Below are 11,371 nucleotides of genomic sequence, written 5' to 3'. Positions count from 1 at the left end.
TCATTACCCTAGGTGGATTTTCAAATATTTATTTAAGAAGTATTCTAGCACAGCTTATTTCTTGCCGGGCAGGATGATACCATCATACTGAAAAAGAAAAATTGAATGTAAGAAACCTCACAATAATCAAAAATTAAGTGAAAGAATTTAATGGCTTACCTTCTGCTGGAACCATTTCATAGCATCTTCCTTGGTAAGCCTGTGGGGGAAGCCAACAACACCACGCTTCCTCTTCTTGTGAGCGACATTGAATCCTGCAAGGCCAGAAAAAATTAAGCTAGTTAAAAATGAGGCATAACCAAAACAGTGAATTCAAAAACACGAGACAAAAAAAAAAAACAAGTGATTAAGACTAACAGTCATTATCAGGTTATCATTCAACCTATGCGCTCATGTCACCCTTCAAGCTCTAACTGAAACCTAACAAGGAGAATCAAGAAAAGTTGCTTTGTAAGCGTTCGTTAGCTGATAGAGCTGGAGTGAATCAGCTAGGGGCGAAAGACAAAAACGCATTCACAATCAGGTAGTCATATGAACTATGAGCTCATCACATCACTCCAACAAGTTAAAGCTAAGACCATCAAGGGAAAACTTTAAAAAATGTCTCAATAAAGTTGTCATTACAACTATGGTCTACGCAAGACTCAGTATGCTTTTAATATAATAGGAAAAAGCTGCTTTGTAAACGTTGACTGAAAGAGCTGGAGTGAATCAGCTAGGGGCGAAAGACAAAAACGCACACACAATCAGGTGGTCATATGAACTATGAGCTCATCACATCACTCCAACAAGCTATAAGCTCTGGCCCTCAAGGAAAAACTACAAAAATAATCTCAAATCAATAGAGCTATATGCAGCCTTATACTCAGTAAGACTCAGTATGTTTCAAATAGAAATCAGGAAAATTAGCCTAGTCAAGATTGGCTGAAAGAGCCGGAGTGAATCAGCTAGGGGCGAAAGACAAAAACGCATTCACAATCAGGTGGTCATATGAACTATGAGCTCATCACATCACTCCGACAAGTTAATTTTGAGGCCCATCAAGGGAAAACGAAAAATAGGTCTCAATCAAGTTGTCATTACAACTATGATCTCACACCAGCAACATAAGACTCATAATGCTTTGAGTATATAGGAGAATAAGATAGAAATGATAGACAAATAGTAATAACAATCAGGAAAAGCTGCTTTGCTAACATTGGTTGAAAGAACTGGAGTGAATCAGCTAGGGGCGAAAGACAAAAACGCACTCACAATCAGGTGATCATATGAACTATGAGCTCATCACATCACTCCAACAAGTTTGAGCTGAGACCCTTCAAGTGACGATTAAAAATAGCCTCAATCAAGTTAATAGAACCTAAGTCCTGTATTGGCTTAAAAAACTCAATTTCATTCAAAAATGAAAGAAAGTCAGGAAAAGCTGCGCTGCAAAATTTGGCAGGAAGAGCTGGAGTGAATCAGATAGGGGCGAAAGACAAAAACGCACTCACAATCAGGTAATCATATGAACTATGAGCTCATCACATCACTCCAACTACCTCTAGTTAGGATCCATCAAGGGAAAACTACTGAGAAAATGCCTCCATCAAGTAGTTATTAAACCTATGGTCTCAAGACAGCTTGGAAAGAATCAGAAAGCTTTGATATAGAAGGAAATTCATGGACTGCTACAGACAAAATGCGGTAGCAATAAGAAACTCTTTAAAACTACAAATTGATCCCTGCCCTCCAATAATTGAGAAGACAATTTATGATCTGAAGTAAAATACACATACCTTGTCGGCCAAGAACGACGAAGAAATCAAGACCGTAGATACCAATGCTAGGGTCGTACTTAATACCCAGATCAATGTGTTCCTGGATACCGAAACCGAAGTTTCCAGTGCATGAGAAGTTTTCTTTCCTCAATTCATATTCACGAACCTGCAATAACAAGACAGATGAGTAAACAGGAACTAGAGCCCAGGTAGACAAGTACATGAATGTACACAAATGTTCCTTCTTCAGTACCTTTCTCAGGAAAAAATGTGAGAAAGAGTTGCAAATAAGAAGAATTTATCTGGCACTTGACTGAATGGCTACTGCATGAACAGTGTGCCTACACACAGTTTAGTGCATCAAAACAACATCCAGAGACAGAAATATAGTGTGCCACAGTGGCAAAGAAGAATTTACACAGAACTTAGGGCTATGGCGTAAACAACACACCAACAGAGAGAAAAGTGCACTCTATTCATTGTAACAGCTAGACAATGTTCCTTTTCATGTATCAATCTTAGTAGAATGCGTAAGACAGAGTTGCAAATTAAAAGGAATGATATAGCACTCAGCAGGAAAGAATCACTTGAAAAATGATCTCATTAAAAGCAGAGTGCACAACAAATACTAATAGATACAGATACATACCTTCAGTCCTCTTTCTAAGATTTCCTCGGCTTTGGCGCCGCGGACTGTGCAGTGGACCGCGATCTTCTCGTTACGCCTGATGCCGAACGAACGGACAGTGTACCTAGCTTTGGAGAACACGGGCTGCTGTCCAGTGAGCTGTTCCAACACCTGGAACAAACAAGAATTAAGGTAGAGAACACTTCGCTTCATAGCAAGCCCGCCTGCCTCGGTTATTAGAAAGGTGGAAGGGAGACAATAGTGCGGGGCACCGCAAACAGATAGTAGAACTTACCTTAGCTGCTCGGGTAAGTCTGTCACCAGACTCTCCAACGCAAATGTTGAGGCATAATTTACGGATACGGGTCTCCTTCATAGGGTTCTTGCTGGCATCCTTCGCTCCCTCCTTCTTGACAGGCTTCTTGTCCTGAAACACAAATTCGTCGTCTTGATAAGCGCGAGAACAATCACAAGCCGCTCGTGAGAAGATAGGTTAGAGGATGTTGAGAGCAAACACTTTGAACTTGGAAACTACGTCTACGACGGCAAAATAACAATTTGGAAAGCCGTTTTCCACGACAAGCTACGGTCACATAGCCAACTGGCCGACCACCACAAGTTCGGGAAAGAGGTGTTGTATCAAAATATGTGAACACGTTGACGTCGGAAGATCAGCGCGGCCCTAACCACTTCAACAACATCTAGGAAAGGGGCTTAAATGTCAATAAGAGACCCCAAGTGCACGTGAATATATAGTTGAAATGTTCATTTAAAATATAACGACGAAAGGCACTATCACAGAAAATAAAATAACGCGATGAAATCGGATAAATTCCTCGGAAATCAGCGGGCACCTACCGCCATGGCTTCGGCACAAAAATGGACACTTCGAAGACCGGATGTTGCTGAGGCGCGGTGGTGCCGGTTTTTCTCCCGGAAACGCGATAGTCACAAGGCTGTGCTAGCAGACGACACAGAGCGGGGTCTTTTTGAAATCGTAGTAGGCGGTGAATATGTAAACAAACAAACTAACTTTTCATTCAAACCGTGGTGGGAACTTACCTTAAATTTAGGTTCAACTTGTACTGTCCGTCCAGCACCATGTCTGAATTAGAAGAAGAAGACTCATCTCAGTTGTTGGTTTCGTTGGATCCCCAAGTCACCTCTTCAGATTCTGCTGAACGTAAACTTGCCCGTCAAAATCGAATAGTCAAACGCAATGAAGCAGCTCTCAGGTAATGCATTTAATAATAAATTGTTGGCTTGTGATCACATTATTTATAACAGAAGGATTTACCCCCTGTAACATTTTCAGGGTTACGAACGATGGGGATCATCTCCCCGATATTGTGTCGGACAAGACTGAACTTGAAAAGCAGGTAGAGGCTAGTGCCGAAGAATTGGAGAGACTGCTACTGGAAGGAAAAGAATTGGTAATTATATCTTGTTTCAAAAAATTTTCTTTAAACTTAACATATTGTTTAGGCACTCTCTGTTTGTATTGCATTGTTTTAGGTCACAAATGTAAGGGTTGCCAGTGATACAAGGGAAGTGAATCGCAGACAAGAGGAGACTGACAACAGGAAGAAAAGGCTTCAGAGACTTGAAGATGAGGAAACTGTCACCAAAACTATGTTTGAAGAAGTCCAAGAAAAATGGGAGATGATGGCTAAGCAGAATGATCCCATGGACCTCAAATCAGATATTGATGCACAGAAAGGTTCAAATTCCGACCCCTTGTGAAATTTTACAAGTATGTGGTCACATAGGCTTTCAATTTGGTGTTGTGATTCTTTTTACAGAGAGATGCAATGAATTGCTTGAGCAGAAAAATGCAGTCATCAGGGATTTAATGGCTGAACTAGATGCGGCTGATTCACGTTTTATCACGGACCAGCAAAGGCAGCTGCAGGAAGTATCTCTATTGGTTCAAAGAATTGAAAATCAGGTCAAAATTATGCAGGAAGCTTATCGCCGGGAGCTTGTGCTGATAGAGGTATGTAAGGTGTTAGTAGAACTTGAAATGAGATCACTTTCAATTGCAGTAATTAAATCTGAATTAAATTTTTGTTTCCTGTTCTATTTCTAGGAAGCTATTAACAACGAGCGAAAGGAGCTGTTAGACTCATGTAACAAGCAATGGGATTCCCTTTACAAGCAGAGGGACAAAGAAGAATCAAATAATTTAAAACTTCACTTTCAAGAGCAAGAAGATCAGGATGAGGATGTGAAGCGCTTAAGAATGGAGCATCAAGAAAAATATCGCCAAACAAAAATAAAACTGGACTCTGATATCCAGGTAAACATGTCATCACAAAATAATCAGTCATATTTTTGAACCTGCAATGTAAAACTGCAACACGTAAAAATAATTTATGTCCACTGTCACAGGTCATGCATCATGAACTAGAACAAGTGAAAGCAATGTGTCTTCTCAATGCAGAAAAACTTGACTATAATTACCAGGTTTTGCAGAAGAGAGAGGATGAGAATTTAATGATGAGGGCACAACAGAAAAGGCGTATCAATAGGTAAGAAAGTAGTGCAAAGTGTAATGCATTCAAACTAAGTCTCAAAGTATTAGGTTTCATATTATTTTAAAATTTACAGATTGCAAGATATTGCCAACAGTCTCAGGAAAAAGATGAGAGAATCTGAAGCAGCTGCTGAGATAGAAACAGTTAGACTTCATGAGGAGATAACTCGCCTTCATCAAAATATTGGGGATATTGAGAAAAAGGCAAATCATTTTGCCAATATTAATGATCGGCGATACCAACAAGTATGGAACTTGCGCCAAGAGACTGCGAATAAATTATTGTCTAAGGTGATTTTTTTTCCATTTGAAGTTTTAAGTTGTAGGAAATGGTGCTCATGTTAAAAAATCTTTCATCAGATTATGACAATTGATCGCCTTATCCATGAGCAACAGCTCGGTCTTGAATGGACTGCTCCTGAGAATATCCTTCTGGACAAGGAAGATCTACAATCTTATCAAGCTGCAGTGAAACTTGTTTATCAAGTTTTGGAGCCTAAAGGTTGATTAATTTGCATTATTGTTTTGCTTGATTTGGCAGTAGTGATGCTTGTGACAATTTTCCACACTTTCTATTTCAGAAGAAAATCTTGAAGAACCAGGAGATACCACAGATTCTCCAAAAGAACAGCCCGAATGTTCTGACTCTCAACTTGATGAGGGGGGAGAGAAGAAAGAAGTGGATGTTGTCCTAAAGGAGCTCTCAAGGCGCCGCCTCTTTAAATTAGTACTCCAAAGGGTTGCTGACAGTGCAGGATTTCTTGTTGAGGAGAGATTGAGAGATCTCTTAGCTCCTTACTCTGAATCCCAAAAGACTATAATATGCCTTGACAATGTCTTTAATGTAAGAACATTTTTTACCCCAGAACCCTCAAACCCATTTTCTTTGTATGAATGTTATTTTCATTTTACAGGCTTTAGGACTTCGACATGAAAAAGATATTGAGATGCTGAGAGACTATTTTCTTCCTTATGCAACATGTACTCTTTGCACAAAACCAGGCTCAGATAATAAGGTTTCCTCAGTAACCAAAGGTCTTACCACTGATGAAAATGTTCCAGAAGTGCAAACATCAGAAACTCAAGATGAAGATGTACTTGGATCAGAACATGCAACAGTGTCATCTGTGTTAGGTTCTTCTGATCCATCCATCAGAAAATTTAAAGATACCTCCTCATCAAAAGCGGGTATATATTATATTAATTTCCTTTCAGTGCTTGACTTATTATATTCTTTTTATAATTATTTAATTGCAAATATTTCTGTTAGATGGAAGTCGCCCAAGTCTAACACAGTATGTCCCATGTGGCCCTCCTGATAAGATCTGTTGTGATCTTCATCCACTAGAAATTGACCCTGTGTATGTCTTGCAAGCCCTGAGAAGCTTTATATCAAATTTTCAACAAAATAAATTGGGGTGAGTTAAGATATTTCTATGCGTGCTGCAGTTTGTATGCTTCATTTTCCTTTAAATGGGTAATTTCTGTACCTTAACTGAGTATTTTTCCTTCAGAGATTTGAAGTCTATCGCCTTTTTACTGTCCCAAAAGAGAAACACTATATCCCGGCTCCTTTCAGTAGAGGATGTATCCAAATTTTGGCACAGATATCAAAAAGCTTTCCCCAAAAAAAGAGAGCAGCTTTGGGAAGGCTTTTTGATTGCCTTGAATAAATATCATACAATTTTGGCAGGTAAAGAACGATATCAAGAACTTTTAAAAATATGGCTAGTTAAGTTTACATGTTGCTGTGTTACATGCTAAGTAATGTTACCCATGAATCTTTACAGAGAGACACAAGCTCAACAATGAAGCAAAAGCACTGGCTAGACAAAATGAAGAGCTACGTAGACTACTTAACAGCTACATGAAAAACAAGGTATACCCGCATCTAAAAGTGCTTTAACATTTTGGTAAGCCTTTAATTAATTTTTTGAAAATTTTCTTACAGTTAGATGGAAAGCGACAGACAAAAGACACATTGCCACCTTTATTCAACAGGAAGGTAGTTGAAAATAATGTTTAACAATATTGTGCGTGATTTTTTTTTTCTGATGTTCCTGTATTCCCAAACTGACATTTTTGAAATATGTACCAAATTTAAATGTTTTTATCACCCATAAACTAGTAGGGTATGTTGTTAATGTCCCAAATTCTGCTGTGATCTTGTTTTTCTTTTTTTTAGCACTTATTGCTTGTGTGCCATTTTGATTTATTGTATTTCAGTCTTTTATATATCACATACATAATTTTATGACTTTATGCATTCCCCTTCTTTATTCTTTTCTTCCTTGTTAAGAGCCTTCAACTCTTTTTCTTGATCTGTGCTACTGATCTCTGGGTTATTCCACGGCTGCACCTCCGAGTCTGCCAGCACCACGTACAGAAGACCTGTTCCAATCGACATTAGCCCACTTATGACGAAAACCTTCTTCCATTGCTCAGTGGATTGCTGAAACATAGAAAATGTTAGTGTCTGGCGTACAATGAATTATCTTAGTTCAATCTTGCCTGAGTCACTCACATTCCCCAGAGTGAGCTGCCCTACGATGTAGGGCGAAATGAACCCTGGCATCGCGGTGATGCAGGCACAGATCCCCAGGACGATACCTGTGTTCAACAAGAAGCAGATTGCGTTAAGGCCCAGCTCAGGCATGGCTCAGGCATGGCTCAGGCCTGCTACTCACTGGCGTAGTTGGGGCTCATGTCCACCATGCTGGCGAGCGGGCCCGTGGACACCGCCCCGTGGCACCCTGTGGCCAGGGTCAGGCACACGACGGCCATGAGGGCGTCGCAGCCCGACCACGCCAGCCCCAGGATGAAGAGGCCCATGCCGATGTCACCTGCAGGGGATTACAGCGATTAGAGACTCGTCGAGGACGAGGAGGAAGGCGGGGCGCATGAGCGGGCGCGCTCGGACGTACAGACGGCCGTGGCGATCTTGCGCAGAGTGGTCCTGGAGATGACGCCCTTGCGCAGCAGGTTGTCGCCCACCTGCGACACGGTGGCGGCCACGCTGATGCGGCAGAGGTGCGGCAAGCCGGACAGCAGGCCAGCCTGCGGACGGCAACGGCAACGGCAGGCAAGTGTGTCAAGTGCGCCGGGGCAGCGGGCAGCCTCGGTAGCGAGGTCGGCCCGGGCAGCTTGAGAGCCGTCGGGCCGGCAAAGCGCCGGGTGGGCGCCCGCGATACACCTCAGCGTAACGGGCCTGTCTGCCCACCCGGCGCTCGCCCTTGAACGCCTGGTGGGCAGGCAGCACGCGAAACACCTCAGCGTAACGGGCCTGCCTGCGAACCGGGCGCTTGGGCTACAGAGCTCAGCGATCGGGGTTTTCGTTTACCATGCCGGCGTCCCAGTGGTGCACGTTGTTGAAGTAGGTCGGGGCCTGCGTGAGCAGCGTGAAGAGCGCCCAGATGCCACCCCACTGCGCCACCACGTTGATCCAGACCGGGCCGGACAGCAGAATGCTCTTCCACGGCGTCCTCTGCGTCTGCGCGCAGGAAAGACAGGTAAACCGCGGTCCCGAGCTACAAGGCGGGCGGGGCTTCGGTCGCGTACGGTCGCGTACCCTTGGGTTCCCCACGAGGTGCCCGATGGCCTTCTCGATGGCAAGGCGCTCCTCCGGGGCGATGCGCGGGTGCTGGGCCGGCGTGTCGAAGACCAGCATCCACCAAGCGACCAGCCACAGCGCGGTGAGCAGCGCGCAGCCGTAGAACACGGAGGGCCAGCCCATGGTCTGCACGACGAGGCCGCACAGCGGGAAGGTGAGTGCGGCGCCCACCGAGCTGCCTGCAAGCAGCGCACGTCAGCAGGCAGGCAGCGCACCACGCTCACACACTGTGGCCCACACGTACCCATGTAGGCCGTCACGAACTTGCTCCTCTCGTTGGGCGGGATCCACTGGGCGGTGAGGAAGTGCATGGCCGGCCAGCAGAAGCCCTGCGGTCCAAATCACACCACGTTACAATAATTGGAAGAGGGCGGCGCCGGCGGGGCGGGGCCCTGAGGGCAGGACGCCGTGGACTGCGCCTCGCGGCGCCTCGCCTCACCGCGATGATGCCCTGCACGAGGCGGATGGCGAGCAGCGCGCGGTAGTCCCAGTGCGAGGCGGCCGGGATGAGCGCCGCCATGAGTCCGGGCAGCGCGTTGCTCAGGCCGAAGACGAGCTTGGTGCCGAAGCGGCGCGCCAGGATGCCGCCGGGGAGCTGCGTGAGCCAGTGCAGCCAGAAGAAGGCCCCCAGCACCAGGCCCTGCTGCCGCTCGTCCCAGTCGAAGCGCGACCACTAGAACAGGAGCACGCCGTTACCGGTATTCGAACCCGCCGTCAGCAGGGACTTTCCGATTGGCTGACCTCCTCGTGGTCGTCCGGGGCGGCCACGGCCTTGGCCACGGCAGCCGTGTCGTTGGAGTGGCCGAGGAACGCGAGCACGAGGCTCGAGCCGTTCAAGGTGCCGCTGGACTCGTTGAAGGCGGCGAGGCTGCCGTTGAGGCCGGCGCCGCGCATGGCCGCCACTCCCCAGCCGCTGCCGCTGGCGCTGCCGCTGGCGTTGCCCGCCGAGACGGTGGCGGCGGGGAGGCACTCGTCGCTGGCGCGGCCACCCTTGCTCTTGGGGTGCCGCACCATGCCGACGATGGCGATGTTGATGTTAATCCGGATCATGTAGTTGACGGCGAAGCCGAAGAACACCAGCAGCCACAGCACGCGCCGCGTGGTCATGCATTCTGGAGCAAAAGTATTTCGCAGTGAATTTCATTCGGGGCTTTTCGTCCGTGTGTCTTTCGCTGTTCACGTGAGGTAATCAGCACGGCGGCACGGCGACAGTGCCACGGCAAACACGCCAAGACAGGGTGGCATCAGATTAAGGTCCCGTTTTGTTTAATCTGGCCGCGCGAATGTCAGCCGACGTGATTTTTACTGCTCGCTCGACGTGCTCTCGGTGCGGGGCTAAACTGCCATGAACATGACAACACACTGCCACTTTTCTATTTGATTTCAAAGAGGCACTGTAGCTGCGCATCGGCTTTACTCAGGCGCGGCACCTTGGTCCGAGATGTCCGAGGCCTCCCGCGCGCGCCGATCAAAACATAAGGAGGGTGACGGACGATAAGGATCCGTGTCACGGCACGGCGTCACGTCCTCGCCACCGTTGCCAAGGAAATTGCCTTTATTTTTTAGGCCGTTTTGGCTGTGCACGCACCCCGGTCTGCCTGAGAGATCCCGCCTGGAGAGAGGCCAGGTCGTCGGCCCCTGGAGCTTGCACCCCCAGCGCAAGAGCCCACACACGCACCCCCACTCCGCTTGCCCGAAGCGTGGGGCCATGCGGGCTGTGCGGGGCTGGCCCGGGCTGGCCCTAGCCTACGTCTCGCTGGTCTTGACCTCCACGTGGCGCGGCTTGCGGCGCGGGGAGATCGACGTGGAGCCTTTGACGCCCTTTCTTTCCTCGTTCGTGTCGCACCAAGGTCAAAATAGTTCAGTCCCTGCCCCGCCCGTCTCGTCACACCGCGCGGGAACGCGATCGACAACAGCCACCGCGGCCAAATTCGAACTGCGTTTCAAATCCTGGCGTTTGGACGCGCAAAGGGGGTGGAAAGGGCGGATGGCCATCACGGCTCGAGAAACCGAAACGAACGCCGGAGACGGGGAAGACGTCCTTTGGGCCGCGTTCCGGGTCTCGGTGCGTGGCCGCGTGGCCGACTGAACCTACCTGGGGAAGTACCCATGCTGCGGGCCGGGTCGCTCTCCTCACTACTGCAGGGCGTGCTGGCGGTGCCTTGGGCGGTGCGCGGGCCGGTCGTCGTGGACCCCGCTGGTCTCGGAGGTGGCGGCCGTGCCGGGGCCAAGCCGAGGGGCTAAGCCGTGGGGCACCTGTGCGACCGGGAGCGGCTAGCGCGCACTAGCGCGGCCAGACAGACTCATGAGCGCGGCACTGTGGAACGGCGTGGACAGCGGCGATGCGCTCGCCCTCACAAAGTGGAGGTCCTTCCCTTCCCTTTCTGGCGCGACGCGAGCAGGACCGCCAGGACCGCCGCCTCGGAGTGCCTTCCTGCCTCCCTGCCGCTTAACGCCTCGGGCCGCTCTGCACGACGTCGCCGCCGTCGTCGTCGCCGGCGCCGCCAGCCGCACGGCAGCAAGGAGGCAAGGCAGCTAGTCGGGCCTTTACCATTACCTCACCTTATCAGAGTCAACAACACTACTTTCCGAGACGCGAGCTTCAGTTTCAGCGGGGCCCCGCTGGGGCTTTGAGGGCCGCGGTGAAGGACGGCGAGGAAAGGGGCGAAGGCAGGCGAAGGGCCTCGGCGTCTAGGACTGCCTGTCTGCCTTATCGCGGCACGTCTGCTTGATACGCAGATCGGCGGCGCGCGTGCACGCGGCGGCCAGACCGGCCTGGACAAAAGCGGTGTCTCTCCGTGCGCTTCGCTGGGGATTGGGGCGATGAAAGAGACGAG

General features: G+C 48.4%; 3 protein-coding genes and 5 non-coding genes across 10 annotated transcripts; 1 reads left to right on the top strand and 7 right to left on the bottom strand.

The window, feature by feature from the left end:
• Window positions 1-13: 13 nt before the first annotated feature.
• LOC117645444 (60S ribosomal protein L11) lies at window positions 14-3,364 on the bottom strand. Of its 2 annotated transcripts, none has more exons than XM_034385656.1 (6): window positions 3,247-3,364; window positions 2,684-2,815; window positions 2,410-2,559; window positions 1,779-1,926; window positions 160-254; window positions 14-87 (listed from the first exon to the last, which is right to left on the bottom strand). In XM_034385656.1, the coding sequence occupies exons 1-6, from the start codon at window positions 3,250-3,252 to the stop codon at window positions 55-57; spliced, it is 564 nt and encodes a 187-aa protein (XP_034241547.1). In that variant the 5' UTR covers window positions 3,253-3,364; the 3' UTR covers window positions 14-54. The 2 variants fall into 2 exon arrangements, with proteins under 2 accessions (XP_034241547.1, XP_034241540.1); XM_034385649.1 differs by lacking the exon at window positions 3,247-3,364 and adding an exon at window positions 3,122-3,172.
• On the bottom strand, window positions 476-560 carry LOC117639117. The gene has a single exon (XR_004587349.1). It is a non-coding gene; the product is annotated as a small nucleolar RNA snR60/Z15/Z230/Z193/J17 (small nucleolar RNA).
• On the bottom strand, window positions 703-787 carry LOC117639121. Its single transcript, XR_004587352.1, has one exon. It is a non-coding gene; the product is annotated as a small nucleolar RNA snR60/Z15/Z230/Z193/J17 (small nucleolar RNA).
• LOC117639120 lies at window positions 935-1,019 on the bottom strand. The gene has a single exon (XR_004587351.1). It is a non-coding gene; the product is annotated as a small nucleolar RNA snR60/Z15/Z230/Z193/J17 (small nucleolar RNA).
• LOC117639118 lies at window positions 1,213-1,297 on the bottom strand. The gene has a single exon (XR_004587350.1). It is a non-coding gene; the product is annotated as a small nucleolar RNA snR60/Z15/Z230/Z193/J17 (small nucleolar RNA).
• LOC117639116 lies at window positions 1,452-1,536 on the bottom strand. Its single transcript, XR_004587348.1, has one exon. It is a non-coding gene; the product is annotated as a small nucleolar RNA snR60/Z15/Z230/Z193/J17 (small nucleolar RNA).
• Window positions 3,324-7,186, top strand: LOC117645412 (dynein regulatory complex protein 1). Of its 2 annotated transcripts, XM_034385614.1 has the most exons (15): window positions 3,324-3,395; window positions 3,486-3,623; window positions 3,704-3,821; window positions 3,904-4,108; window positions 4,191-4,384; window positions 4,478-4,687; window positions 4,780-4,919; window positions 4,999-5,215; window positions 5,285-5,426; window positions 5,506-5,768; window positions 5,839-6,112; window positions 6,195-6,342; window positions 6,439-6,617; window positions 6,715-6,803; window positions 6,876-7,186. In XM_034385614.1, the coding sequence occupies exons 2-15, from the start codon at window positions 3,490-3,492 to the stop codon at window positions 6,948-6,950; spliced, it is 2,388 nt and encodes a 795-aa protein (XP_034241505.1). In that variant the 5' UTR covers window positions 3,324-3,395; window positions 3,486-3,489; the 3' UTR covers window positions 6,951-7,186. The 2 variants fall into 2 exon arrangements, with proteins under 2 accessions (XP_034241505.1, XP_034241497.1); XM_034385606.1 differs by lacking the exon at window positions 3,324-3,395 and having other exon boundaries at window positions 3,402-3,623.
• Window positions 6,897-11,010, bottom strand: LOC117645435 (vesicular glutamate transporter 2-like). Its single transcript, XM_034385638.1, has 10 exons — window positions 10,630-11,010; window positions 9,276-9,646; window positions 8,974-9,207; window positions 8,779-8,863; window positions 8,493-8,713; window positions 8,265-8,414; window positions 7,849-7,981; window positions 7,612-7,767; window positions 7,449-7,534; window positions 6,897-7,376 (listed from the first exon to the last, which is right to left on the bottom strand). The coding sequence occupies exons 1-10, from the start codon at window positions 10,643-10,645 to the stop codon at window positions 7,176-7,178; spliced, it is 1,653 nt and encodes a 550-aa protein (XP_034241529.1). The 5' UTR covers window positions 10,646-11,010; the 3' UTR covers window positions 6,897-7,175.
• Window positions 11,011-11,371: the final 361 nt, after the last annotated feature.

This window comes from Thrips palmi, unplaced genomic scaffold (assembly GCF_012932325.1).
Source record: "Thrips palmi isolate BJ-2018 unplaced genomic scaffold, TpBJ-2018v1 HiC_scaffold_10, whole genome shotgun sequence".
Lineage (NCBI taxonomy): Eukaryota > Metazoa > Arthropoda > Insecta > Thysanoptera > Thripidae > Thrips > Thrips palmi.
Note: the sequence above shows the minus strand (reverse complement) of the source record. Positions and strands in the feature narration are given on the sequence as shown.